Source organism: Bombina bombina, chromosome 3 (assembly GCF_027579735.1).
Source record: "Bombina bombina isolate aBomBom1 chromosome 3, aBomBom1.pri, whole genome shotgun sequence".
In the NCBI taxonomy this organism is placed as follows: domain Eukaryota; kingdom Metazoa; phylum Chordata; class Amphibia; order Anura; family Bombinatoridae; genus Bombina; species Bombina bombina.
The window spans coordinates 949,713,819-949,740,203 of NC_069501.1; the positions used below are offsets into that span (position 1 = coordinate 949,713,819).

At 39.7% G+C, this 26,385-nt stretch overlaps 1 protein-coding gene across 4 annotated transcripts in view; it reads right to left on the bottom strand.

Annotated features, from left to right (window-relative positions):
• Nucleotides 1-26,385, bottom strand: part of ENOX1 (ecto-NOX disulfide-thiol exchanger 1) — a 1,465,540-nt gene that overhangs the window by 107,522 nt on the left and 1,331,633 nt on the right. For all 4 annotated transcript variants that reach the window (XM_053707980.1, XM_053707982.1, XM_053707981.1 and 1 more), the window contains one exon: nt 8,220-8,322. In XM_053707980.1, the coding sequence (XP_053563955.1) occupies nt 8,220-8,322 (103 nt within the window). The remainder of the gene's footprint in view (nt 1-8,219; nt 8,323-26,385) is intronic.

The following is a 26,385-nucleotide window of genomic DNA, read 5'->3' on the forward strand; positions in this document are numbered from 1 at the left end:
GCTGAGGCCAAGCCTGAAGAGCATTGAATATTGCTCTTAGTTCCAGAATGTTTATCGGAAGGAGTGCCTCCTCCTGAGTCCACGAGCCCTGAGCCTTCAGGGAGTTCCAGACTGCACCCCAGCCCAGAAGGCTGGCATCTGTCGTTACTATTGTCCAATCTGGCCTGCGGAAGGTGGACCTGAGATAGCCACCAGAGAAGAGAATCTCTCGTCTCTTGATCCAGATTTAGTAGAGGGGACAAATCTGTGTAATCCCCATTCCACTAACTGAGCATGCAAAGTTGCAGCGGTCTGAGATGTAGGCGGGCAACGGCACTATGTCCATTGCCGCTACCATTAAGCCGATTACTTCCATACACTAAGCCACTGAAGAGCGAGAAGTAGAATAAACAACATGGCAGGAATTTAGAAGTTTTGACAACCTGGCCTCTGTCAGGTAAATCTTCATTTCTACAGAATCTATCAGAGTGACCCTAGAACCTTCGTAAAGATTCTTGGTGCCGTAGCTAACCCAAAGGGAAGAGCCACAAACTGGTAATGCCTGTCTAGGAAGGCGAACCTGAGAAACCGATGATGATCTCTGTGTATCGGAATGTGAAGATAAGCATCCTTTAAGTCCACGGTAGTCATATATTGACCCTCCTGGATCATAGGTAGGATGGTTCGAATAGTCTCCATCTTGAAGGATGGGACCCTGAGAAATTTGTTTAGGATCTTGAGATCTAAGATTGGTCTGAAAGTTCCCTCTTTCTTGGGAACTACAAACAGATTTGAATAGAAGCCTTGCCCCTGTTCCTCATTTGGAACTGGGTGGATCACTCCCATAACTAGGAGGTCTTGAACACAATGTAAGAATGCCTCTCTCTTTATCTGGTTTTCAGATAATTGTGAGAGATGAAATCTCCCTTTTGGGGAAGAAGCTTTGAAGTCCAGAAGATATCCCTGGGACACAATTTCCAACGCCCAGGGATCCTGGAAATCTCTTGCCCAAGCCTGGGCGAAGAGAGAAAGTCTGCCCCTTACTAGATCCGTTTCCGGATCGGGGGCTGATCTTTCATGCTGTCTTAGAGGCAACAGCAGGTTTTTTGGCCTGCTTTCCTTTGTTCCAAGCCTGGTTAGGTCTCCAGACCGGCTTGGACTGGGCAAAATTTCCCTCTTGTTTTGTATTAGAGGAAGTTAAAGCTGCGCCACTCTTGAAATTTCGAAAGGAACGAAAATTAGTCTGTTTGGTCCTTAATTTGTTGGACCTATCCTGAGGAAGGGCGTGACCTTTTCCTCCAGTAATATCAGAAATAATCTCCTTCAGTCCAGGCCCGAATAGGGTCTGCCCCTTGAAGGGAATATTGAGAAGCTTTGACTTTGAAGTAACGTCAGCTGACCAGGATTTAAGCCATAGCGCCCTACGTGCTTGAATAGCAAAACCTGAGTTTTTAGCCGTTAGCTTGGTTAAATGAACAACGGTATCAGAAACAAATGAATTGGCTAGCTTAAGAGCTTTAAGCTTGTTAAGGATATCATCCAATGGGGTTTCTACCTGTAGAGCCTCTTCTAGAGACTCAAACCAGAAGGCCACAGCAGCAGTGACAGGGGCAATGCATGCAAGGGGCTGGAGAATAAAACCTTGTTGAATAAAAATTTTCTTAAGGTAACCCTCTAATTTTTTGTCCATTGGATATAGAAAAGCACAATTGTCCTCGACAGGGATAGTTGTACGCTTCACTAGGGTAGAGACTGTTCCCTCCACCTTAGGGACCGTTTGCCACAAGTCCCGTGTAGCGGCATCTATAGGAAACATCTTTTTAAAAACAGGAGGGGGAGAGAACGGTACACCTGGTCTATCCCATTCCTTAGTAATAATTTCTGAAAATGTCTTAGGTATTGGAAAAACATCAGTATAAACAGGCACTGCATAGTATTTATCCAATTTACACAATTTCTCTGGGACTACAATGGCGTCACAGTCATCCAGAGTTGCTAAAACCTCCCTGAGCAACATGCGGAGGTGTTCAAGCTTAAATTTAAATGTAGACATATCAGAATCAGGTTGAAGTGTCTTCCCTGAGTCAGAAAAATCACCCACAGATAGAAGCTCTCCTTCTTCGGCTTCTGCACATTGTGAAGGTATATCAGACATAGCTACTAAAGCGTCAGAGAGCTCTGTATTTGTTCTAGCGCCAGAGCTGTCTCGCTTTCCTTGTAACCCTGGCAGTTTGGACAATACTTCTGTAAGAGTATGATTCATAACTGCCGCCATGTCTTGTAAAGTATACGCAATGGGCGCGCTAGATGTACTTGGCGTCCCTTGAGCAGGAGTTATAGGCTCTGACACATGGGGAGAGTTAGTCAGCATAACTTCCCCCTTGTTAATTTCCTCTGGTGATAAATCTTTTAAAGGCAGAATATGGTCTTTATAACTTATAGTAAGATCAGTACATTTGGTACACATTCTAAGAGGGGGTTCCACAATGGCTTCTAAACAATGAACAAGGAGTTTCCTCTATGTCAGACATGTTTAACAGACTAGTAATGAGACCAGCAAGCTTGGAAAACACTTTAATTAATGTGAAAAAGCAGATTATAAAAAATGGTACTGTGCCTTTAAGGGAAAAAAACAAACACAAAAACTGCAAAACAGTGAAAAAAGCAGTGATCTTTATGAAATTTTTACAGTGTGTATAGCAGACTAAAATAGAATTGCACCCACTTGCAAATGGATGATTAACCCCTCAGGCTCAAAAACGAAGCAAAAAAACGGTAAAACCGTTATAACAGTCACAAGCAATCTGCCACAGCTCTACTGTGGCTCCTACCTTCCCATAAAACGACTTTTGTAGGCACAAAAACCCTTTACAGAGGTCCAATATGTCAGGGGACTCCTTCAGGGAAGCTGGATGTCTCAGGATGTAATAAACAACTGTGCAATTAGAGCGTGAAAATAGGCCCCTCCCACCATGCACTCAAAGTGAAAGGGCCATAAATAACTACTCCTAGGAGAAATCTAGTCAGCCATGTGGAAAACTAGGCCCCAAATATTTCTGCCTGAGGTAAAAAAAAAGTACAACGCCGGTACAGTTTAAAAATAACAAACTTTTTATTGAAGATAAACTACACTAATTCACCACATCTCTCTTGATACTTCCCTTGTCGAGAGCTGCAAGAGAATGACTGGAGGTGGCAGTTAGGGGAGGGGCGATCCTCTTGCAGCTTCCTGTTGGGAAGGAGAATATCCCACAAGTAATGGATGAATCCGTAGACTGGATACACCTTACAAGAGAAAAGAAATTGCTGATCTAGAAAAGTCCGGAGAAGGGCCACAAAGCTAATAAGGGGAATGGAGAATTTAATCTATGAGGAGAGGTTAGCCAAACTGGGTCTGTTTTCTCTAGAAAAAGGCGCTTGAGAGGTGACATGATTACTTTATATAAATATACTTAAGGCATATATACAGAGATGGCTGAAGCTCTGTTTATTTCATGAAAATTGTTTGCGACAAGAGGTCACAATTTAAGGCTGGAGGAAAGGAGATTTAATCTCCTGCAATGGATACGATTTTTACTGCAAGAGCAAAAAAATTGTGTAACTCATTTACCAAAGGAGGGATGGACGAATGTGTTTATATTTGAATTTGAATGTTAGAACAAATGTTATTGTAGAAATTAGATTTACATGATCAAATGTTGATAAGAAGGAATATTCTTAAAAATTATATTATCGAATGTTATTTACAGTTTTTGAAAGCCACTTTCGAAATTCAAATGTCCCATTCGAATATTACATTTGAATTCAAATATTACATTCATAAAACACAGTGGTAGACTAGAAATACTATTTCAAATTTGAATGCTACATTTAAACTCAAATGTGACATTCGAATGTTACATTCATACAACACAGTTGTAGACTAGAAATACTATTTCAAATTCGAATGTGACATTCAAATTCGAATGTGACATTCAAATTCAAATATTACATTTATAAAACACAGTTGTAGGCTAGAAATACTATAGCGAATTCAAATATTAGATTTATAAAAAAAACAGTATTAGACTAGAAATATTTTGAATTTAAATGGGACATTCAAATTCGAATATTATATTTATAAAACACAGTTGTAGACTAGAAATACTATTTTGAATTTCAATGTTACATTCAAATTTGAATGTCACATTCGAATTTGAATATTACATTTCGAAATTGAATGGGATATAGAATGCATAGCTAAACATTCTATTATTCGAACCAATATTTTCAAATGTTATTGAAAAACTCGAAAATAAAATTTCAAAAATTGAGTGTTATATAAACATTTTAAATTCGATTAAAACGAACGAATGTACAGGGAGTGCAGAATTATTAGGCAAATGAGTATTTTGACCACATCATCCTCTTTATGCATGTTGTCTTACTCCAAGCTGTATAGGCTTGAAAGCCTACTACCAATTAAGCATATTAGGTGATGTGCATCTCTGTAATGAGAAGGGGTGTGGTCTAATGACATCAACACCCTATATCAGGTGTGCATAATTATTAGGCAACTTCCTTTCCTTTGGCAAAATGGGTCAAAAGAAGGACTTGACAGGCTCAGAAAAGTCAAAAATAGTGAGATATCTTGCAGAGGGATGCAGCACTCTTAAAATTGCAAAGCTTCTGAAGCGTGATCATCGAACAATCAAGCGTTTCACTCAAAATAGTCAACAGGGTCGCAAGAAGCGTGTGGAAAAACCAAGGTGCAAAATAACTGCCCATGAACTGAGAAAAGTCAAGCGTGCAGCTGCCAAGATGCCACTTGCCACCAGTTTGGCCATATTTCAGAGCTGCAACATCACTGGAGTGCCCAAAAGCACAAGGTGTGCAATACTCAGAGACATGGCCAAGATAAGAAAGGCTGAAAGACGACCACCACTGAACAAGACACACAAGCTGAAACGTCAAGACTGGGCCAAGAAATATCTCAAGACTGATTTTACTAAGGTTTTATGGACTGATGAAATGAGAGTGAGTCTTGATGGGCCAGATGGATGGGCCCGTGGCTGGATTGGTAAAGGGCAGAGAGCTCCAGTCCGACTCAGAGGCCAGCAAGGTAGAGGTGGAGTACTGGTTTGGGCTGGTATCATCAAAGATGAGCTTGTGGGGCCTTTTCGGGTTGAGGATGGAGTCAAGCTCAACTGCCAGTCCTACTGCCAGTTTCTGGAAGACACCTTCTTCAAGCAGTGGTACAGGAAGAAGTCTGCATCCTTCAAGAAAAACATGATTTTCATGCAGGACAATGCTCCTTCACACGCGTCCAAGTACTCCACAGCGTGGCTGGCAAGAAAGGGTATAAAAGAAGAAAATGTAATAACATGGCCTCCTTGTTCACCTGATCTGAACCCCATTGAGAACCTGTGGTCCATCATCAAATGTGAGATTTACAAGGAGGGAAAACAATACACCTCTCTGAACAGTGTCTGGGAGGCTGTGGTTGCTGCTGCATGCAATGTTGATGGTGAACAGATCAAAACACTGACAGAATCCATGGATGGCAGGCTTTTGAGTGATCTTGCAAAGAAAGGTGGCTATATTGGTCACTGATTTGTTTTTGTTTTGTTTTTGAATGTCAGAAATGTATATTTGTGAATGTTGAGATGTTATATTGGTTTCACTGGTAAAAATAAATAATTGGAATGGGTATATATTTGTTTTTTGTTAAGTTGCCTAATAATTATGCACAGTAATAGTCACCTGCACACACAGATATCCCCCTAAAATAGCTAAAACTAAAAACAAACTAAACACTACTTCCAAAAATATTCAGCTTTGATATTAATGAGTTTTTTGGGTTCATTGAGAACATGGTTGTTGTTCAATAATAAAATTAATCCTCAAAAATACAACTTGCCTAATAATTCTGCACTCCCTGTATAAAAATTAGTTTTAAATTTCAAATTTTTAGAAACATTCGCCCATCCCTAGTAGTGAATGCCAATACCTTAGATACTGTACATTTAAAAATGGTTTGGATACATTTCTGTCTGGAAACAGAATTCATGGATATGATTGCTTGTATTTAATGGGTCACCTTTAAGTGGGATTGATTTAAGCTCAACTGGCGCTTTTTTGTAAGTATATTTGATTTGTATAGGTTGAACTCGATGGACTTCAATCTTTTTTCAACCTCATCTACTATGTTACTATGTACAGTATATATGTTACTAAAACCATTTGTAGAAAATATTAATTATATTAAATTATTTCCTTTCTCTACACATTGTTTTTCCATTTTTTTTTTTTACTTTCTAGTAATACCTGCCTTCCTTGTACGTGATAAAATATCCAAAGCCATACTTCACTCCTATTACCAACCTTGGGATAAAGACTTAGTCATAGTATTATTTTTAAGTGTTATTTATTTTTTATACTAGCAGTAGAACACAAGAAGATACAACATTTTAATTAAGTACATTAATTGCAAAAATCACAATTTAAATAGGGTAGTGAAGGGATTCAAAAAACTAAACAGACAATAAACATAAAATAATTTGATCAAGATCATTAAAGAATCACAGTTCAAATGTGTTAAAATATTGTTGTGTAAAAGTATGTTGCGTTAAACCTGTTAAAATGTAGTATAGGGATTGGTTAATAAGGAAACCCCACCATGTCTCTATAATAATAGATAGAAAAAAATAAATGTATACATTTTAGGGCTCCATGTACTAAGCCGTCAATTCATCCGTCATTTTAGACGCGGATAAACTCGCCGTTACTCGCCGCGGGCGAAATGGTGTCCGCTGTCACTATGTACTAATAATCCCCCAATAAATAGACAAGTCTAGCCCGCCGCGAGCAGTGGCGGATTATTGATAAATTTGACGCCTCGCTCGCCGCGACTAAGCTGATGTACTTAACTTTCAGTTGAATTGTCTGGCCAATTATTAACACGTGACATGCAAGGTGTCACGAACATCATAGTAGTCGCGGGAATAGAATTTTGCTCCTATAAAAGTTCAACTTATCTAAACAACTTTATTATTGTTCAAAATTTTTTGAAGAGTGTTAACAGAGCGATAACAGATAACAGAGTGATAACAAATATTTTTGTAATATTTATTTACAATTTGGATATGGCTTCATCTGGATCTGATAATATATAAATATTAATATAAAAATAATTATAAAGATTGACAACTATACAATACAAATTTAAAATATAGATTACTCTTTAATTACAGTCGACAAATTTGGCGCAATTTATGTTCATGGAAATGAGAGACAAATTAGACGCCAGTTATGCTGTACAATGCTGATATTACTGCCTTTTATATATGTCTAGACTGGCGTCTAGATTGACTTTCCTATTGTTTTGTACCTTGCCCGCCACCTAAAAGGTGGCGAGGCAAAAATAACGAGGTGGGAGCGGAAATTGTAGCGAGCGGACAAATAGATTTTTTAGTACATTCGTTTTTGGCGAGTTGGTGGTCAAATGTGTCTAATTACAGTGAAAAATGGAGACGTAGCGAGGTTTGGCGGATAAGTACGCTCGCAATTTTAAAGATGCGAGTTTGAACATAGTTGACGACTTTGTACATATCAGTTTGCGAGTTTTGACGCGAGATTTGTTGCGGGTAGCTCGCTGACTGCTTAGTACATGGAGCCCTTAAAGTATCTTCTTTTCTTTTTTGATGCAATGAAAACAAATGTTAATTTCACTTTAAATGGACATTAAACATTGTAAGAGTTTTACTCTAGCAGTAGTTCATTTATTACAACATGGTGGTGCCCATTTCTACATGGAAAATATGCTTCAATTTATTCCCAGGTAGGGAACCTATCCACCCACATTTATAGAGAGCAAGACAGCATCTGCGGCTAGAATTTAGCATTGTGCAACCCTGCCCCTGCTCTCCCACAACCAATTGCGCAAGAGCAGTGCTTGGCAATCATCTGTTATGCTATAAGTCCACCACCTCAGAGATGGTAGTGAATTTAGGAAGCAGCCGCTACAGATCGTTGTTTCTGAACTTGCAGTTGCACTACAAGGGCCCAGAGCTACGTCCAAAGCTTTGTTAAATTAAGCCGTAAAACTTAACACTTATTTCTGCAATAACTAAACAACTAATATCATTTTTACAAAAATACATCTACATATTATTCTCAGGCTAATCTTTGCTTACTAGTAGAGTCCAGGGGCCCCATTAATTAAAATATAACCATTTACTAAGTAATTTCACTTGTCTTACCTATAAGCAGGGCTTCTTTCTCAGATTTGATAGTTGATTTTTGCTTTTCAACATGCCTTTCTTTATCATTGTTAAACACAGCAACATTCACTGTGCCATTTTCCTAGAAAGATAAAGATATATACAACATGAAAGGGTTATCTTTCATTTCTATCTTTTACTACCTTATTAAACTATAGATACATATCAACACTTTTGCTTAAAGGGACAGTCAAGTCCAAAAAAACTTTCATGATTTAAATAGGGCATGCAATTTTAAACAACTTCCCAATTTACTTTTATCACCAATTTTGCTTTGTTCTCTTGGTATTCTTAGTTGAAAGCTAAAACTAGGAGGTTCATATGATAATTTCCTAGACCTTGAAGACTGCCTCTAATATGAATACATTTTGACCACTAGAGGGCATTAGTTCACATGTTTCATATAGATAACATTGAGCTCATGCACGTAAAGTGACCTAGGAGTGAGCACTGATTGGCTAAACTGCATGTCTGTCAAAAGAACTGAAATAAGGGGGCAGTCAGCAGAAGCTTAGATACAAGATTATTACAGATGTAAAAAGTATATTAATATAACTGTGTTGGTTGTGCAAAACTGGGGAATGGGTAATAAAGGGATTATCTTTCTTTTTAAACAACAAAAATTCTGGTGTTGACTGTCCATTTAACTGTCTATTCAGAAATAACAACAAAACTCCAAAGCAAATGTAGGAAAATATCAACGAGTCACTTATTATATATTATGTTTTAGCATTTTTTGTTTGCTCTGGTGGACAGTCTTGCTTTGTTTGAGTCATATTATTTTAGAGACTAAAAAGTTAAATATAAGATGATATAAATTACTCCTAGTTTTTATGGTTGCCTTTTATCATCTAGAGAATTGGCAGTGAATGCTTTCTAGTTTAATTGAACAGCAGTAGAAGCCCAATAAAAGTAAATAAAATTTATGCACGCAAAAATTTTAATTAAACATTGCTTTATGCATTACAAAATATTGCACTAATTAAATTATAACCATATATAACCGTTATATACATTCTGTTCTATTAAATTGTGAACATATATATATATATATATATATATATATAAAGTATATATATATTTATATATATATATATATATATATATATATAAAACACGGAAGAGGACTCACTCTCATACCGGATACCGGACTGGGTACACATCCCATGACCCTGTATGGGTGCAAGAACCATAGGGAAATTACAAAACAAATTAATACAACACACAGAGAAAGTCCAGCACTCACAAGCTCTCAGCTAAGATTTAAAAGCAAAAATAGAAAGGTTAGTTACCGCATTTGGCCAAATGGGACAAGCCCAGGTACCACTTCAAGGTCCTTTCCAATACCTGGGACCCTAAAACAGCCACACAATGCAAACTCTCAAATCCAAACAAACTGGGAACAAGGGAAGGGTGCACAGGCTTATGTAATCACCCTAGATATATACAAAACACGGAAAAGGACTACACTCTCATACCGGACTGGGTACACATCCCATGACCCTGTAACATGCTCAGCCCTGGGTGCTCACGGGCACTCATAGGAAGCTGTGCTGTCCCCAGAGTCACAGGCAGCTAACCCCAGAGGTCTGGGTGCAAGAACTATAGGGAAAATATCAAAACAAATTAATACAACACACAGAGAAAGTCCAGCTAACAATAGTTTTGAGCCAGTTGTTCGTTCCTGTGAGTGTGCTTCTCTCTGTGTGTATTTAGTCTCCCTATGGGAAAAAGGGGAAACCAGATGTGGATTCCTTGCTCAGTGTGCTTAGAGGGATATGGCTACACCTCACTGACGAGGCCCAATGAAGGCCAAAACGATCGTCTGGGGTTGCTGTGTTCCTTGTTCAGAGAGGAATTGCCTGGTATTTCGGTGCTGGACTGACCGTAATAGGCGGGATCAGACGGATATACTACAGGAAAGTTCTTCTCTGTGAAAAGCATTACTGGGCTAAAAGAAGCTGCAGTAAATTTCCAAAGAAGGAACAGCACCACAACGACTGTAGTTCAAAGTAGTTTTATTGGGACATGAACAGATACACAGCACAGTGCTGTGTATCTGTTGATGTCCCAATAAAACTACTTTGAACTACAGTCATTGTGGTGCTGTTCCTTCTTTGGAAATTTACTGGATTTGAGGTTTTGGCAGAACCTGGGAATCGTGCATCTTCACTTTTGCAGTACCTATGCTGTGCCTCTCTTGTGCTAAAAGAAGCTGCACCCAGGTGGTAAATCGCCATAGAACAGGCTAACAATAGTACTGAGCCAGTTGTTCGTTCATGTGAGTGCACTTCTCTGTGTGTGTATATTTGTATATATATATATATATATATATATATATATATATATATATATATATAGATGATAGATAGATAGATAAAATATATATGCCACTGACATCAACATCTATTAAAAATGATTACATTTGTTCCATATTCACACAAACAGCACCCCCAGTCTGGCTAATACTAAGAAAAAAATCTGACACCTTTTTGCATCATAGATTTCAAGAGCACTAAGTGGATCCTGCATATAACCACTTTGTGAACATTGTAAAAAATGCTATAAATGAACACTTTGAATATGAAATATAGAGGGCAAGATTACAAGTCACACTGCAAATCTGTGCATTTGGGGTTGCACGGGTATTTCAAGTTGCAAAACAACTTATTTTTTGCGCGTGTTAACCCACGTAATCCAAACAATCAAATCATGTGCGTGTTCACGTATTCCCCCCATAGAAGTCAATGGAGAAAACAAATAAATTAAAAAACCCCACAAACATCCTAATCTGTTGCGCAAAGCCATGACTTATTCTCCTCGAAAAGTGTACATGAAAATGTGAATATTTCATATTGCGAGACTGTTTTCTAAAAAAATATTTCTCTATATATGTGATGATTTCTCAAGACTTGTAATACCTGCACAATGGAAATTTATTGCGAAAAGACCATGCCCTGCAACTTGTAATCTTGCCGACTGTGAGCTGTAATATTGGTGCAAAGATATGTTTCACTACATTTTTAAATTGAGATGACACTATCAGTGTTAAATAGCAAGAGAATGAAGACAATTTGATAATAGGAGTAAATTAGAAAGTTGCTTAAAATGTCATGCTCTATCTGAATCATGAAAGAAAAAAAATGCGGGGTTTACTATCCCTTTAAGGAGCAGCGGTCTTAAGACCACTGCTTCTTAACTTCAGTTTCAGGGGAACCTGAAACTACGGGGGTAGGTTGCAGCATCCACTGCTTGATAAATCTACCCCTATGAGCATATCTAGGTTTAGCTTTCAAGAAGAATACCAAGAGAAAAAAAGCAAATTTGATGTTAAAAGTAAATTGAATGCCCTATCTGAATCATGAAAGTTTAATTTTAACTTTACTGTCCCTTTAAACAAGCATCTACATTTATCATGGATTGCAAATTCCATACCTTGCTTATTTTACAGTATTCATTTTGTGGTTCTAAAACTCCCTTTCATTTATAAGGATGACACAGTGCCAAAGTTTTTGCTACTCACAGAAAATGTACTATGGAATGAATATCTACATTTAATTTTGTTTTTAAATGTCTTTTAAGGGATAGTAAAAAACCTTTGGCTAGAGTACGAGTTTTGCATTAAGAGCGGTTCGGTACTAACTTTCAAGTTATTTCCACCGCTCACCTCCCTATAGCGCTGCTATTACAGGTTTTCATAAACCCGGCGCTAGCAGGCAATATTGCAGCGTTGAGCAAAATTGAGCTCCATACCGCACTTAAATACCAGCGCTGCTTTGAGTTGGTTTTACGTGCTCGTGCACAATTTCCCCATAGACAATGGGGAGAGCCGGCTAAAAAAAAGCCTAACACCTGCAATAAAGGAGCATAAAGCTCCGTAGCGCAGCCCCATTGATTCCTAAGGGGAAACAAAAGTTATGTTTACACCTAACACCCTAACATAAACCCTGAGTCTAAACACCCCTAATCTACCGCCCCTGACATCGCCAACACCTATATTACACTAATTAACCCCTAATCTGCCGCCCTCGACATCGCCGACACCTACATTACACTTATTAACCTCTAATCTGCCGCCCCCGACACCGTCGCCAGCCACCTACACTTATTAACCCCTAATCTGCCGCCCCCAATGTCACCGCCACTATACTAAATTTATTAACCCCTAAACCTATCCCTAAGTCTAACCCTAACATCCACTAACTTTAACATAATTAAAATAAATCTAAATAAAAATAACTATCATTAACAAAATAATTCCTATTTAAAACTAAATACTTACCTTTAAAATAAAACCTAAGCTAGCTACAATATAACTAATAGTTACATTACTTAGGTTTTATTTTTATTTCACAGGCAAGGTTGTATTTATTTTAACTAGGTAGACTATTTAGTAAATAGTTATTAATTATTTACTAACTACCTAGCGAAAATAAAAACCTAACCTGTCTTACACTAACACCAAACATTACACTAAAATTAAAAAAATTACATTAATTAACCCCTTAATGACCACAGCACTTTTCCATTTTCTGTCCGTTTGGGACCAAGGCTATTTTTACATTTTTGCGGTGTTTGTGTTTAGCTGTAATTTTCTTCTTACTCATTTACTGTACCCACACATATTATATACCGTTTTTCTCGCCACTAAATGGACTTTCTAAAGATACCATTATTTTCATCATATCTTATAATTTACTATAAAAAAAAATATAAAATATGAGGAAAAATTGAAAAAAACACACTTTTTCTAACTTTGACCCCCAAAATCTGTTACATATCTACAACCACCAAAAAGCACCCATGCTAAATAGTTTCAAAATTTTGTCCTGAGTTTAGAAATACCCAATGTTTACATGTTCTTTGCTTTTTGTGCAAGTTATAGGGCCATAAATACAAGTAGCACTTTGCTATTTCCAAACCACTTTTTTCCAAAATTAGCGCTAGTTACATTAGAACACTAATATCTTTCAGGAATCCCTGAATATCCCTTGACATGTATATATTTTTTTTTAGTAGACATCCCAAAGTATTGATCTAGGACAATTTTGGTATATTTCATACCACCATTTCACCGCCAAATGCGATCAAATACAAAAAATCGTTCACTTTTTCACAATTTTTTTCACAAACTTTTGGTTTCTCACTGAAATTATTTACAAACAACTTGTGCAATTATGGCATACATGGTTGTAAATTCTTCTCTGGGATCCCCTTTGTTCAGAAATAGCAGACATATATGGCTTTGGCGTTGCTTTTTGGTAATTAGAAGGCCGCTAAATGCCACTGCGCACCACAAGTGTATTATGCCCAGCAGTTAAGGGGTTAATTAGGGAGCTTTTAGGGAGCTTGTAGGGTTAATTTTAGCTTTAGTGTAGTATAGTAGACAACCCCAAGTATTGAGCTAGGCACATTTTGGTATATTTCATGCCACCATTTCACCGCCAAATGCGATCAAATTGAAAAAAAAGTTAAATTTTTCACAATTTTAGGTTTCTCACTGAAATAATTTACAAACAGCTTGTGCAATTATGGCACAAATGGTTGTAAATACTTGTCTGGGATCCCCTTTGTTCAGAAATAGCAGACATATATGACTTTGGCGTTGCTTTCTGGTAATTAGAAGGCCGCTAAATCCTGCTGCGCCTCACACGTGTATTATGGCTAGCAGTGAAGGGGTTAATTAGGGAGTTTGTAGGGAGCTTGCAGGGTTAATTTTAGCTTTAGTGTAGAGATCAGCCTCCCACCTGACACATCCCACCCCCTGATCCCTCCCAAACAGCTCCCTTCCCTCCCCCACCCCACAATTGTCCCCGCCATCTTAAGTACTGGCAGAAAGTCTGCCAGTACTAAAATAAAAGGGTTTTTTAAAAAAAATAAAAAATTTTTTTAGCATATTTACATATGCTAGGGTGTAGGATCCCCCCCTTAGCCCCCAACCTCCCTGATCCCCCCCAAAACCGCTCTCTAACCCTCCCCTCTGCCTCATTGGGGGCCATCTTGGGTACTGGCAGCTGTCTGCCAGTACCCAGTTTGCAAAAAAAAGTGCTTTTTTTATTTTTTTTGGGGCTTTTTTCTGTAGTGTAGCTTCCCCCCCCCACACAGACAATCCCCCACCACCTTGCTGATCTTTTTTTTTTTTCCAGATTTCGATATTTATACATTTTTTATTAAATCATTTTCTGTAGTGTAGCGGTTCCCACCCGCTCCCTCCCCGTGCACGCGCCCGCCCCCCGCCCTCCCGTGCACGCGCGCGCGTCCGTGCGCGCCCCTGCTCGTCCCCGCCCACGATCCCGCCCCCCCTGCACATAACCAGGGCCATCGATGGCCGCCACCCGCCTCCCGGTCCGGCTCCCACCCACCAACGCAGGTAGCCACCGATCTCCGGTGCAGAGAGGGCCACAGAGTGGCTCTCTCTGCACCGGATGGCTACCAAAGGTTATTGCAGGATGCCTCCATATCGAGGCATCACTGCAATAACCGGAAAGCAGCTGGAAGCGAGCAGGATCGCTTCCAGCTGCTTTCCAAACCGAGGACGTGCAGGGTACGTTCTCAGGCATTAACTGCCTTTTTTTTGAGGACGTACCCTGCACGTCCTCGGTCGTTAAGGGGTTAAATACAATTACCTAAATTACAAAAACAAAACAAAACACTAATTTACACAAAATAAAAAAGAAATTATCAAATATTTAAACTAATTACACCTAATCTAATAGCCCTATCAAAATAAAAAAGCCCCCCCAAATAAAAAAAAACCCTAGCCTAAACTAGACTGCCAATAGCCCTTAAAAAGGCCTTTTGCGGGGCATTGCCCCAAAGAAATCAGCTCTTTTACCTTTAAAAAAAAAATACAAAACAACCCCCCAACAGTAAAACCCACCACCAACCCATCAGCCCCCCCAAAAAATCCTATCTAAAAAACCTAAGCTCCCCATTGCCCTGAAAAGGGCATTTGGATGGGCATTGCCCTTAAAAGGGCATTTAGCTCTTTTTCAGCCCAAACCCTAATCTAAAAATAAAACCCACCCAATAAACCCTTAAAAAAACCTAACACTAACCCCCGAAGACCACTTACAGTTTTTGAAGACCGGACATCCATCCTCAACGAAGCGGCAGAAGTCTTCATCCAAGCGGCAAGAAGTCCTCAATGAAGCTGGGAGAAGTCTTCATCCAAGCGGGCCGAAGAATGAAGGTTCCTTTAAGGGACGTCATCCAAGATGGCGTCCCTTAAATTCTGATTGGCTGATAAAATTCTATCCGCCAATCGGAATTAAAGGTGAAAAAATCCTTTTGGCTGATGCAATCAGCCAATAGGATTAAGCTTCAATTCTATTGGCTGATCCAATCAGCCAATAGGATTGAGCTTGCATTCTATTGGCCAATCAGCCAATAGAATGTGAGCTCAATCCTATTGGCTGATTGGATCAGCCAATATGATTGAAGCTCAATCCTATTTGCTGATTCAATCAGCCAATAGGATATTTTCACCTTTAATTCTGATTGGCTGATAGAATTCTATCAGCCAATCGGAATTCAAGAGATGCCATTTGGATGATGTCGCTTTAAGGAACCTTCATTCTTCATTAGTCGTTGTCAGAAGAGGATGCTCCGCGCTGGATGTCTTGAAAATGGAGCCGCTCCGTGCCGGATGGATGAAGATAGAAGATGCCATCTGGATGAAGACTTCTGCCAGCTTGGATGAATACTTCTACTGACTTTATTGAGGACTTCTTGCCGCTTGGATGAAGACTTCTGCCGCTTCATTGAGGATGGATGTCCGGTCTTCAAAAACTGTAAGTGGATCTTCGGGTGTTAGTGTTAGGTTCAATTGTATTATTTTACCAATATATTATGGCAACCTCTGTGAAATCACTGAATCAACACATTAAAATTATGAAATTCTATTTCTAGATAAGGAGATTTATTAAAAACTAAAAAGCGAAGTAAGGACCAATCCGTCCAAATTTAAAGGGACATGAAACATTTTATGTCATCATTCAGATAGAACATGCAATTTCAAACAACTTTCCAATTTACTTCTATTTTCACATTTGTTTCATTCTCTTAGTATAATTTTGAGCAGCAATGCACTGCTGTGAGATAGCTGCTAATTGGTGATTGCACATATATGTCCCTTGTCATTGGCTCACCTGCAGACTCAGCTCCAGAATGAATGAAATAGGGGGGCATTTGTTTTTCCCCGAAGGGGGCACACATTTTTTACAAAGCATGTATCAGAATTAAAATAAGAGTGAGGGGACATCCCTTACAAGATAAATAAAATAATGCTACACTGACAGTGCAATTACCACTCATAGTGACATCAGCATTTCTACTCAAACACACTCGCAACAGAAGCATCTGACAGAAGCACTTTTAATCCATACTGCACTGGGACTATAGTGGATATATCAAGCAAATGCATATAGAGAGTAAACTACTGGTTAATGTAATCAGCTGGTAATGTTAGTAAACGACATAAAATATGCATGACGTGAAGATATCTTAGCATGAGGAAACCATACGCTTTGCCTGTACAAGGTCGTGAGTGACCCGCTATGCCAGTCACAGGCTCAGAGCGAATGCTGCCTCTGCCTGGTGGGTATATAATGCGGGCACAGAGCAGGGTCAAAACTCGGTTAACACTGTATAATATGGTAAATAGATAAGCTTGGGACTTACTGTGATACAGCAACCGGTGTGCACCTCTGAGGGTCGCCATGTTTATGTAAAGTGGAAGCATTCCCTTAGTTAGTGTGCTGCTGCTGTCGGATGAGAAGGGCTCCTTCCCCTACTGCTTCTTTTGCTGGCCAAGTGCAGGCATTGGACTGTAACTTGAGCATGACACGCATATGGGCTGGACAAGAGGTTGGCATTTTATAAGGAACCACTGGTATAGACACGCTATGCTGGGAACACCTACTGCTTGTGACTGCTATATACACACTATAAAGGGAACACCCACACCATGACTGATATGTACACAATTTGGTATCATTTGTGAACTGTTCCCATTGAGTGACTGGGAACCTTTACAGTTCGGGGCTGGTGTCATAGCTAATCTAAGGGAAGGTGCATTGCGTGTAAGAAATTTATTCTATACAGTTTCCCTGTAAGAGTCTGGTTTGCACACATTGTGCAGGGAACAATTTCTGTGTGTTGCTTGTAAAAGGTCAGCATCATTCCACTGAGAAAGTGATACACATACAATATGCTGTGTGAATAACCACTTGGTGTGACTGGTATCATAACTAGGGTTACCACCTTTCCAGAATTATGACACACTTATTTATACAATAACAAAATTATTTTGTGCGGGCATTGCCCGTCATTGCCCCCCCCCCCCCGGAGCCGACCCTGCTCACCTGATGAGGTCCCAGTAGTTCATAGGGCTAAACATACACATTTATGCTTTATAGGATTATTTTGAGGATCTGTGCAGTTCTACAAAAACTGGCTATAGTTAATATGCGATTTCAGTTAAATGCTGACAGTTATGCTTTTCTCTAGGGGGGTCTGCAACACCTCCTGGTTTTTCAGGTCCCTGCAAGATTACATGCAGTTTTTTGAAATTAGTAGAAGCCAGAACTACTGCTGTTACTAAAGTTTAATATCATGCAGTAATGTTTTTTCAACTGAGCTCAGTCCATTTCTGCTAGCAACTGGTATAGCACTGTTGTAATTTGCTCCCACAGATGTAATGTAAGTTACATCATTTAAACATTTAGAGCAATCTTATAACTTGATAAAAGACCAATAATGCTCTTTAGATGTCTGGTTTAAGGTAAATAAATACATAAAAATAATAATAAGCAAATGAAAGGCATATAAATTCTTCCAAACAAAAGTCCCTGAGTGGAGGTAGAGAAAATTAACTGAAATGGTGAAAATTTTCACAGTTATATTTGTTTTTCTTTTCCAGATAAAAAACCATTAAATACAGAAGCGCTTTATGAGAATATCATTGGTTTTTGTCCCCTTTAAACAGATCATCATATTTTATGATCCACTGTACAGTATCGCCTAAAAGAGTCATTGTATTTCTTTTATCTGTGCTGGCTTCTCTGCTTGTGCCAAGCGTAGAGATAAAACGCTTCCCTGAAAGTAAAACCTGCAGATCATCGCTGAGGGTTAGACACTGCACATCCCAGCAGCTGCTAAGCTCCACTGTGCCATGATTACTTGTCTGCAGACTTCCTTTGTCTGTTTAAACTATATACACTAGTGATTCCCTCTGCAGATGTATTAATCTGCTGGCAACTGCTATAAATTACCTGTTCTGCATGGTTATTTTCCATTTTCCCAAGGCTATAGTCTAGCCAGAAATATGCTGTAAAGCTATATCGTGTGTGCTATTGAGGTAAATATAACATTACTTCAGAATCCTTGAGTAGCCGCAGTATCTAGAAACTTTTGGTCAAAATAATCTAAGTAATGAAACTACTAGGCCCAAATACAGCCATTTTCATTAAAGTTCTGAACCAAGAAAATTTAAAGAAACAAGTTTGTCGTATTTAGTACTTCAAAAGCAAAGTTGCAAACTGATACTTAAAGTGATGGTAAACTCCTGTGTGGGTAAATATTTGGATTAATCATTATTCTAATAACTAAGCCGCCACAAAAATACATTATTTTCCTACTTACTTTTATTTTATTTTATTAATTTACTATTGCCGTTTTAGCATCTCTTAGCTTCGCCCCTTAAAGGGCCACTGTAAGTAAATATTTTCTATGCCTGTTACTAACTTACTAAAAATCTGTAAACACCAAGTTGCATGCATGTTAAGGAGCAACCGTATGATTCATAATTGGTTGGCAATTTACTAGCCTTTATAGGCAACAATGTCAGTCCAAGTGTACATTAAAGGGACATTAAACCCACAATTTTTCTTTCATGAGTCAGACAGAGAATACAATTTTAAACAATATCCCAATTTACTTCGATTATCTAATTTGCTTCATTCTTTAGATATCTTTTGTTAAAGAAATAGCAATGCACATCGGTGAGCCAATCACATGAGGCAAATACGTGCAGCCACCAATCAGAAGCTACTGAGCATATCTAGATATGCTGTTCAGGAAAGAATATCAAGAGAATGAAGCAAATTAGATTATATAAGTAAATTAGAAAGTTGTTTAAAATGGTATTCTCTACCTGAATCATGAAAGAAAAAAAAACACAATTTATGCTTACCTGATAAATGTATTTCTCTTGTGGTGTATCCAGTCCACGGATCATCCATTACTTGTGGGGATATTCTCATTCCCAACAGGAAGTTGCAAGAGGACCCAGAGCAAAGCTGTTATATAGCTCCTCCCCTTCCTACCATATCCAGTAATTCGACTGAAAACAAGCAGAGAAAGGAGAAACCATAGGGTGCAGTGGTGACTGTAGTTTAAATTTAAAAATACCTGCCTTAAAATGACAGGGCGGGCCTTGGACTGGATACACCACAAGAGAAATAAATTTATCAGGTAAGCATAAATTGTGTTTTCTCTTGTAAGGTGTATCCAGTCCACGGATCATCCATTACTTGTGGGATACCAATACCAAAGCTAAAGTACACGGATGAAGGGAGGGACAAGGCAGGTACTTAAACGGAAGGTACCACTGCCTGTAAAACCTTTCTCCCAAAAATAGCCTCCGAAGAAGCAAAAGTATCAAATTTATAGAATTTTGAAAAGGTATGAAGCGAAGCCCAAGTTGCCGCCTTGCAAATCTGTTCAACAGAAGCCTCATTTTTAAAGGCCCATGTGGAAGCCACAGCTCTAGTAGAATGAGCTGTAATCCTTTCAGGAGGCTGCTGGCCAGCAGTCTCAAAAGCTAAGCGTATTATACTCCTTAGTCAAAAAGAAAGAGAAGTTGCCGAAGCCTTTTGGCCTCTCCTCTGTCCAGAGTAGACAACAAACAAAGAAGATGTTTGACGAAAATCTTTAGTAGCTTGTAAGTAAAACTTTAAAGCACGAACCACGTCCAGATTATGTAATAGACGTTCCTTCTTCGAAGAAGGATTAGGACACAAGGATGGAACAACAATTTCTTGATTGATATTCTTGTTAGATACCACCTTAGGTAAAAACCCAGGTTTGGTACGCAGGACTACCTTATCAGAATGAAAAATCAGATAAGGAGAATCACATTGTAAGGCAGATAACTCGGAGACTCTACGAGCCGAGGAAATAGCTACCAAAAAAAGGACTTTCCAAGATAAAAGTTTGATATCTATGGAATGAAGAGGTTCAAACGGAACTCCTTGAAGAACCTTAAGAACCAAATTTAAGCTCCATGGTGGAGCAACAGGTTTAAACACAGGCATGATTCTGACTAAAGCCTGACAAAATGCCTGATTGTCTGGAACATCTGCCAGACGCTTGTGTAAAAGAATAGACAGAGCAGAAATCTGTCCCTTTAAGGAACTAGCTGACAAACCTTTTTCCAAGCCTTCTTGGAGAAAAGATAATATCCTAGGAATCATGACCTTACTCCATGAGTAACCCTTGGATTCACACCAATAAAGATATTTACGCCATATTTTATGGTAAATTTTCCTGGTGAAAGGCTTTCGTGCCTGTATTAAGGTATTAATGACTGACTCGGAGAATCCACGCTTTGATAAAATCAAGCGTTCAATCTCCGTGCAGTCAGTCTCAGAGAATTAGATTTGGATGGTGGAAAGGACCCTGAAGTAGAAGGTCCTGTCTCAGAGGCAGAGTCCATGGTGGAAAGGATGACATGTCCACTAGATCTGCATACCAGGTCCTGCGTGGCTACGCAGGCGCTATTAAGATCACTGATGCTCTCTCCTGCTTGATCTTGGCAATCAGTCGAGGGAGCAGAGGAAACGGTGGAAACACATAAGCCAGGTTGAAAGACCAGGGCGCTGCCAGAGCATCTATCAGCGTCGCCCTGGGGTCCCTGGACCTGGATCCGTAACAAGGAAGCTTGGCATTCTGTCGAGACGCTATGAGATCCAGTACTGATTTGCCCCAGCGATGAATCACTTGTGCAAACACCTCCGGATGGAGTTCCCACTCCCCCGGATGAAAAGTCTGTTGACTTAGAAAAGCCGCCTCCCAGTTCTCTACACCTGGGATATGGATAGCTGATAGGTGGCAGGAGTGAATCTCCGCCCAGCGAATTATCTTTGAGACTTCTAACATCGCTTGGGAACTTCTTGTTCACCCTTGATGGTTGATGTAAGCCACAGTCGTGATGTTGTCCAACTGAAATCTGATGTACCTCATAGTTGCTAACTGAGGCCAAGCCTGAAGAGCATTGAATATCGCTCTTAGTTCCAGAATATTTATTGGAAGGAGAGACTCCTCCTGAGTCCACGATCCCTGAGCCTTCAGGGAGTTCCAGACTGCACCCCAACCTAGAAGGCTGGCATCTGTTGTTACAATTGTCCAATCTGGCCTGCAAAAGGTCATACCTTTGGACAGATGGATCCGAGATAGCCACCAGAGCAGAGAATCCCTGGTCTCTTGGTCCAGATTCAGTTGAGGGGACAAATCTGTGTAATCCCCGTTCCACTGACTGAGCATGCATAGTTGCAGCGGTCTGAGATTTAAGCGTGCAAACTGTACTATGTCCATTGCCGCTACCATTAAGCCGATTACTTCCATACACTGAGCCACCGAAGGGTGCGGAATGGAATGAAGAACCCGGCAGGAATTTAGAAGCTTTGATAACCTGGACTCCGTCAGGTAAATTTTAATTTCTACAAAATCTATCAGAGTCCCTAGAAAGGAAACTCTTGTAAGTGGGGATAGAGAACTCTTTTCCTCGTTCACTTTCCACCCATGCGACCTCAGAAATGCCAGTACTACGTCCGTATGAGACTTGGCAATTTGGAAGTTTGACGCCTGTATCAGGATGTCGTCTAAATAAGGGGCTACTGCTATGCCCCGCAGCCTTAGGACCGCCAGAAGGGACCCTAGAACCTTCGTGAAGATTCTTGGGGCTGTAGCCAACCCAAAGGGAAGAGCTACAAACTGGTAATGCCTGTCTAGAAAGGCAAACCTGAGAAACCGATGATGATCTTTGTGTATCGGAATGTGAAGATAAGCATCCTTTAGATCCACTGTAATCATATATTGACCCTCCTGGATCATAGGCAGGATGGTACGGATAGTTTCCATCTTGAATGAAGGAACCCTGAGGAATTTGTTTAATATCTTTAGATCCAAAATTGGTCTGAATGTTCCCTCTTTTTTGGGAACCACAAACAGACTTGAGTAAAAAACCCTGTCCTTGTTCCTCTTTTGGAAATGGATGGGTCACTCCCATAACTAGGAGGTCTCGTACACAGTGTAAGAATGCCTCTCTCTTTATCTGGTTTGCAGATAATTGTGAAAGGTGAAATCTCCCTTTTGGGGGAGAAGCTTTGAAGTCCAGAAGATATCCCTGGGATATAATTTCCAACGGCCAGGGATCCTGAACATCTCTTGCCCACACCTGGGCGAAAAGTGAAGTCTGCCCCCACTAGATCCGTTACCGGATAGGGGGCCGTTCCTTCATGCTGTCTTAGAGGCAGCAGCAGGTTTTTTAGCCTGCTTACCTTTGTTCCAGGTCTGGTTTGACCTCCAGACCGCCTTGGATTGAGCAACAGTTCCCTCTTGTCTTGCATTAGAGGAGGTTGATGCCGCACTTGCCTTGAAGTTTCGAAAGGCACGAAAATTAGACTGTTTGGCCCTGGATTTGGACCTGTCCTTAGGAAGGGCATGACCTTTTCCTCCAGTGATATCAGCAATAATCTCCTTCAAACCAGGCCCGAATAAGGTTTGCCCCTTGAAGGGAATTTTAAGCAGCTTAGATTTGGAAGTCACGTCAGCTGACCATGATTTAAGCCATAGCGCTCTGCGCGCCTGTATAGCAAAATCAGAATTCTTAGCCGTTAGTTTAGTCAAATGAACAATGGCATCAGAAACAAAAGAATTGGCTAGCTTAAGTGCCCTAAGTTTGCCAAGTATGTCATCCAATGGAGTGGCTACCTGTAAGGCCTCTTCCAGAGACTCAAACCAGAATGCCGCAGCAGCAGTGACAGGGGCAATGCATGCAAGGGGCTGTAGGATAAAACCTTGTTGACAAAATATTTTCTTAAGGTAACCTTCTAATTTTTTATCCATTGGATCTGAAAAATCACAACTGTCCTTGACAGGGATAGTAGTACGCTTTGCTAAAGTAGAAACTGCTCCCTCCACCTTAGGGACTGTCTGCCATAAGTCCCGTGTGGTGGCGTCTATAGGAAACATTTTTCTAAAAATAGGAGGGGAAGAGAACGGCACATCTGGTCTATCCCATTCCTTAGTAATAATTTCTGTAAACCTTTTAGGTATTGGAAAAACATCAGTACACACCGGCACTGCATAGTATTTATCCAGTCTACACAATTTCCCTGGCACTGCAATTGTGTCACAGTCATTCAGAGCAGCTAAAACCTCTTTAAGTAATACACGGAGGTGTTCAAGCTTAAATTTAAGTGTAGAAAAATCACCCACAGACTGAAGTTCTCCTCAGCTTCAGCATATTGTGAGGCAGTATCAGACATGGTTCTTAAAGCATCAGTATGCTCTGCATTTCATCTAACCCCAGAGCTATCTCGCTTAACTCTAAGTTCGGGTAGTCTGGTTAATACCGCTGACAGTGTATTATCCATGACCGCCGCCATGTCTTTGTAAAGTAAACGCTATAGGTGCCCTTTATGTACTTGGCGCCATTTCAGCGTGAGTCCCTTAGTCTGCATAACTTCCCCCTCGTCAGATTCCTCTGGTGATAACATTTTTTAAAGACAAAATATGATCTTTATTGCTTAAAGAGAAATCAGTACATTTGGTACACATTCTAAGAGGGGGTTCCACCATGGCTTTTAAACATAATGAACAAGGAGTTTCCTCTATGTCAGACATGTTTATACAGACTAAAAATGAGACTAGCAAGCTTGGAAAACACTTTAATTCAAGTTAACAAGCAAATATAAAAAACTGTACTGTGCCTTTAAGAGAAACAAATTTTGTCAAAATTTGAAAAACAGTGAAAAAAAGGCAGTTACACAAACGAAATTTTAACAGTGTATGTAATAGGCTAACAGAGCATTGCACCCACTTGCAAATGGATGATTAACCCCTTAGTTCAAAAAACGGATAAAAAAAACGACATAGACGTTTTTTAACAGTCACAGCAAACTGCCACAGCTCTACAGTGGATCCTACCTTCCCCAATAAACGTTTTTAGGCTCTTTAGAAATGTCCTGTAGCATTCAGGGAACTTCTGAGGAAAACTGGATGTCTCAGTCTGTAATTTTAACTGCGCAAAAAAGTGCTAAAATAGGCCCCTCCCACTCATATTACAACAGTGGAAGGCCTCAGGAAAACTGTTTTTAAGCAAAAATAAAGCCAGCCATGTGGAAAAATTAGGCCCCAATAAGTTTTATCACCAAGCATATATAAAAAACGATTAAACATGCCAGCAAACGTTTTATATAGCATATCTATAAGGGTATTACCCCTGAGAGTAAGCATGATACCAGTCGTTATTAAATCACTGTATTCAGGCTTAACTTACATTTATCAGGAATCAGCAGCATTTTCTAGCATTTCCAATCCTAGAAAAAAATATAACTGCACATACCTGTGTCATATCATTACCCCTCTAGTAGCTTATATGTGGTAATATCTGTCCCTTTAAGGTTTACTCCTTCTATAAAAGGAGGGACTAAAGCACTGCTCAGGTGCTTGATAATTGCAAATGTATGGGTAAAGCAGACTTACTGCAACTTTTACCTATTTCCTAAATTCAACAGATTGGATAAACTCTTTTCAGACAAACAATATCCTTACCAAATTCGTTATATTCATTCTACTATAATCTGAAACCATTCATCAAACTACTAAAGATTTCACATTCAGATCGCCTCTCACACCAAAGGATTTTCACAGCACTCTGACGTCATCTCTAATTCAGCGTGTGTACACGGAAGTCAGAACACGCTGTCTGCAGGGACGCTGAACACGGAGTGTTACCTCCGCTAACGGATCAACATCTCAGCTCCTCTCAACTATACCGGACCTGTTCCCAACTTTCCTTGCCTTAACGATTTATACGCAAGTATTTAGCATAAGAGACTGCCTTAAAACATTTGTATATAACTTCTAATAAGAATAACTACAAGTTTGAATGCCTAACTGAATTACTTACTACAGTGTTTTCCTGTCATATTAATACCTGCTATAATCTACAATTATACAGAAGAAACTGTTTACTACTGTGTTTGCCTGTCACATTAACTCTCTAATACATGTTGAACTCAATCAGAGACTTAAACTAGCGCTTAACCATTGAAGTGATATATAAAAGTCCAGGTATACATCATCATTAATACCTGTGACTACAAGCTCACTTGCAGGGGGCTACTTATCAAGCCGTCTACTTTTCTGGCTTCGCCGGCCCAATACGTCCGCCTAAGCTCGCCTACCTTCGCCGCCGCGGACCTTGAATACGTTCGCCTAAGTTATCAAATAAAGCTGTCAAAAAGCCGCGGGGCGATGAGCAGCGGACTGTGACAGTTATCACTCATCCGATCTCGCTGCCCTTCGGCTTTTTCCCAGCTTTATTGCTAGCCTGTCACTAAGCACTCACACTAAACTACACTGTTCTACCCCCTATACCGGCGCCCCCGGAGGCCCCCGCAACTAAATAAAGTTACTAACCCCTAAACCGCCGCTCCTAGACCCCGCCGCAAGTCTTATAAATGTATTAACCCCTAAACCGCCGCTCCTAGACCCCGCCGCAAGTCTTATAAATGTATTAACCCCTAAACCGCCGCTCCCGGACACCGCTGCCACCTACATTATACCTAGTAACCCCTATCCTGCCCCCCTATACCGTCGCCCTCTATTATAAAATTATTAACCCCTATCCTGCTGATCCCGCACCTCTCCGCAACTAAATAAATAGTTTAACCCCTAAACCTAAGTCTAACCCTAACCATAACGCCCCCCTAACTTAAATATTAATTAAATAAATCTAAATAAATTAACTCTTATTAACTAAATGAATCCTATTTAAAACTAAATACTTACCTTTAAAATAAACCCTAATATAGCTACAATATAAATAATAATTATATTCTAGCTATCTTAGGAT